Source organism: Neurospora hispaniola (genome assembly GCF_033458365.1).
Source record: "Neurospora hispaniola strain FGSC 10403 chromosome Unknown B0T23scaffold_1, whole genome shotgun sequence".
NCBI lineage: Eukaryota > Fungi > Ascomycota > Sordariomycetes > Sordariales > Sordariaceae > Neurospora > Neurospora hispaniola.
In genome coordinates, this window is record NW_026944406.1 from 1,787,093 (window position 1) to 1,791,509 (window position 4,417).

The 4,417-nt window shown below is 49.7% G+C and overlaps 1 protein-coding gene across 1 annotated transcript; it reads left to right on the forward strand.

Annotated features, from left to right (window-relative positions):
* Positions 1–2,704: 2,704 nt before the first annotated feature.
* Positions 2,705–3,775, forward strand: B0T23DRAFT_434107 (uncharacterized protein; the record flags this gene model as incomplete). Its single annotated transcript, XM_062840484.1, has 3 exons — positions 2,705–2,801; positions 2,865–2,919; positions 2,977–3,775. The coding sequence occupies 3 exons, from the start codon at positions 2,705–2,707 to the stop codon at positions 3,773–3,775; spliced, it is 951 nt and encodes a 316-aa protein (XP_062696741.1).
* Positions 3,776–4,417: the final 642 nt, after the last annotated feature.

A 4,417-nucleotide genomic window follows, 5' to 3' on the forward strand; every position in this document is an offset into this window, starting at 1 on the left:
CCAAACTCATTTTGATGGGCATATACAACAACACACACATTTGGGCATTACACTCACAGATTATGCCTGGTCTATGGGAAACCTAAGACCCTTTGCCCCGGGTCAATACGGTACCTCTATACTAGCTGATTTTGGCCGACTGCAGCAGCGAGTCAGTAACTTGGCCGAGCACGGGAGAATAAAACGAAAACCAGCCGTGGGATTTTTGTTGGGTGACGAGATGCCGTAGTGCCCGTACCCGTGCCCGTGCCGGAAACCAGTCCCCGGAACCTGGACCCTGCCAGTCTTCTGCAGCACCACTCTATGACCAAACTACCATTTAGGATACCTTAAGCCGGTGGGAGGTTCGTTTCGTATCGAGCAGTGAGTGACTGACCTAAGCGGGCGGGCGAAGAAAGTTGGGTGGTCCCCGTCTTGGCGACCCCCGAGATTCAGGCCTGTCAGGTCCCTGCACCTTGGTACGTTGTGTGGTTTTAGCCTTTTGTTAGTAACGATACCGAGAACAATGTATACAGATTGTATCAGTTGACGAATGGGATGAAAGAACCCGAAGGAAGGTTTCGTTCGTCCGTTCCGTCTTGACAGTGCGCATGCCGTGTTCCTGACTGGGCAAGGAATTGGTTGAACTGTCTAAACGCATATCGCAGTATTATACAGAAACGAAAGATCGTAACTTTACTGCTGAATTATCGCTTTGTAACATACCGAATGAGTTGGTGATGACATCTTGCCTGACCAACGTCAAATCCGACGGAAAGGCCTCCTCTTGAAATTCTTTGTAGGAGCCGTTCGGGCTTCCAGGATTTGTACGACATGCACATGAATGGGGGAAACCAGGAGGTGCAGAGGTTGAATTCCTGCAGGTCACTTAGTCTGCCCTGGATTTTGGTGCATTACCAGGGTATCTTTACTGTACCTCCAAAATTCGTCCACAATGTACGTGCAAGCACCCAGAAAAAGTTGCTAAATCTACAAGAAAAGCGAACCTCAATGAGAGTCGAGACGACTAACTCAAGGGCTGGAAGAATCCATGCTCATTTCGAGTCTAAGGACCAAGCTGGTGGACATTTACGGCTTGAGTCCAGGCGCCTAAACACCACCACCCTTCACATTTCGATGATCTCGCCATGTGCGATTATTAAGTACTTGCCTGCTAGGTAGAGGAAGGGAACTGAAATAGAAGGTAGATATGTAGTGGAGATAGATGAGCAAAGGAAACCTCCACGTACCTCTAAACACGGGAAGTGGAAGACGGCAGGGCGGGAAGGTAGGTCGCAGGGCGTCGGGTGTGGATGGGGGGGTGTGGTTCTATCTACACAGTAGTCTAATCACTAGGTAGGTATAGGTGTAACATTAAGCCTGGGGGTACCTCCCTAGTACCTAGCAAGTGTAAGCCCTGTAGACGTACCTCTTCCTTGGCGCAGTTGGGGAACTGAAGTAGGTCGACGGGATCGATTTGGGTGGGAACCCTTCCGATCCACAAGCCACACCCAACCACGACCCCATGTGAATCACCTCCACAAAAACTTCGATGCCGAACCATGCATGTGTTTACTTCCTTTCCAATCACTCTGAATTGATACCAGCCAACAATCGCCCAATTTGGATCCCATCAGACGTGAGGAGACAGATTTCTCACACCTGGGATGACCTGGGGACTTGGTGTGTGACAGTCCATGACAGGTCCGCCTACGGGCTGCCAGTGACGGCTGCTGTGAACAGGAGGTGAGTGAGTGAGTTTTGATACTCAGGCAACAGGTACCAGATACTGAGAAGACCTACTTGTACTAGGTAGACCTGTGGCCGCTGTGGGAGGCTGTGTTCTCTTGACGACATGTGCGTCCCGCTGAGATGCCTCTGTTTCCCATGTAGAAACCTGAAGGTACGTACCAGTCTCCTCGCCTGTAGCTGTTGTTTTGACGAACGTCGAGCATAAGGAAACCTTGCTGATGGGGAGCTTGAAGTCGCCCCCAAAGCAGAAATATCCTCATCTCTCGACGTCATTACAAGACCCCCCCACAAACGTTTCGTCTGACAGCACACAGCACATCTTCAGTTGCAACTGTCCAGAAACGATAGCCAAGCCCTGTTCCTTCAACTTCGAATTGGACTCGAGGGCTCTGTGCTCTACCTTATATCAGCATTGGCGTGTCTGATTCGGAAAAGGACACCCTATTCCTAGATACAAGCAGGCAAGGTCAGCTAAGGCAGGCAGGCACTTGCAGAGTATGACTCCAACATGTAGGAGACCAAAGAGAAGAATAACGGGAGTAGAATAGCAAGTTGGACCAAGTATCTGCTCCTCAGCGCGCCGCATGTGGCAGGCTTGGTACTACATGCATATGTAGGCATATAATATTTCCCTCCCCCACCATTTTTATTTGGTAGCTCGAGTTTGTGCTTCGGAGGGGCAACTTATTACGTCCTTGTCGGCTCGGACTACAACTACTATCTAACCTACAAGATAATTGTTGCTTTAGACATGCCTTTCAGGAATTCAGTGCAGCACTCACTGCCGTCATTCATTTTTCTTTTCACTACTTAAACGGACTTCCCCCAAACTTAAGCACTTGCCTTTGTCTTGTTTCAGTCCTTATCCGCTCAGTCCACTACTGGTACGCTTTGCCCACTCGATTGTGCAGTCCGCTCCGTCTTCTATCGGTCTCCCGCCATCGGACACCGTTCCGTCAACAAATCCATTACAATGTCTCCGAAAACACTGAAGCAACCCGTGTTCTTTTGTATCCATTGCGGCAACAAGTTCACTCGCAAAGAACATCTAGAACGCCACATCGCTTCTCGTGAGTGTCTCTAGTCACGTTGGTTACCTCGATCAGCGCGGGCTTTACTGATCCTTCGTTCAGATACTGGTGCGAAGCCTTGGTCATGCGTCCATTGCTTTATGCCGTTTAACCGTCAGTGAGTATTATCCCCTCTTTTCTCGGCCCGTAGCTTTACTGAGACGCTGTTCAACAGGGATCTGCTCCGAAGACACATGTTGATTTACCATTCGGTTTCAGACGACTTGGACCCAATTCCACCCCAAACCGGTGCGCACAAGCCGGACGTGGCATGCCAGCCCTGTCACAAAGCCAAGTGCCAGTGCGATAAGCAGAAACCGACGTGCGGGGCGTGCAAAAAGAAGGGTATCACATGTGTCCCACGTGAGTCCAGGAGAGTAGTCAAGCAGGAGACCCGGGCCCGCCGTTCAGCAGCGCCGCAACAACCTCCTCCGCCCGCCCAAGTCCCTCTACCTGCTCAACCCACACGAGATGAGCAAAACCAACAAGAACCAGTCATGGAGGCTTCTCTTGAAACCATGATTGACGGCGAGGCATACCAGCAAGAGCGACAGGCATCACATATCCAGCAGGGTCTTTACCAAGGAACGGGACCACAGAGCTTGTTCATACCACAAGTACCTTTGACTGGAAATTTGGCTCCTGGAGTCGGCTTCCCCAACTTCTACGGTTTTCCCAATCCTAGCTACGGAGGTTTCGACGGTTATGGTAATCCGATCCAGCCGTTTGGTCCGAAGCCCGCGCATCTCGGTTCTCAGAATGACCCTTCATTGAATATACCTGACTTGAGTCCGGGCTCATCTACCTCTATCGAAACCGGCTTTGAGACGCTTGACGAAATTCCAGACATGAACGGGTTTTCAGGTTATGGCGAGGTCGTAGTGAATGGCAACAACCACCACTCACTTGCAGGCGATGCTACAGGACTTTGGGGTTGGGAAACAAATTCGCTCAACGATTTTGGGTTCATGTAAGCACAGGCTTTACCCGCACCAATTCCGGGTCTTTTTTCTTTGTGTGGAGTATTGGAAGATATGTAGTCTACTGTATGAAGGGGGTATTGGTGATGCTCGTGAAGGGGTAAAGGGGAAATGACTGAATGGTTGTTGATATGGATCTTGGCACGACCACTACATCTAGAAGAACAGCGGCGATGATGGACAGGGTCTCTTAGGTGGAAGGAGGTCGACATCGATACCCTATTTACATATTCTTGCATTTACAGCAACACATTGAGGCACGCAAACACGCTCGCATTATCTTCGTTTTCTGTTGATACATCCATAACGCCCCTAGTGGAAGCCACGATCCGTGCACTGGGTGGTCAAAAAGCAAAACTCGCGCTGGAATTTTTGTACTTTTTCTTCACACAACAACCATACTACCTAGAGATCATCACTCTCTTTTTGGACTTGGAAAATACAGCTTCCTGTTCCCGCATTGTACATTTACGGCGTCCGCATAGAAAAAAGCCACCGCGTTTGAGGTTGTCCATTGCATCAAGAATGTCAAGTTGCTTTCCAGGCGCAGTAGTTCAGTTTCTTGTCCACTGTAGTTCCCATTGTAAAATATTGAAGCACCCAAGGCACCAGGGGCAAATAGTGCAAAGCTGAAAG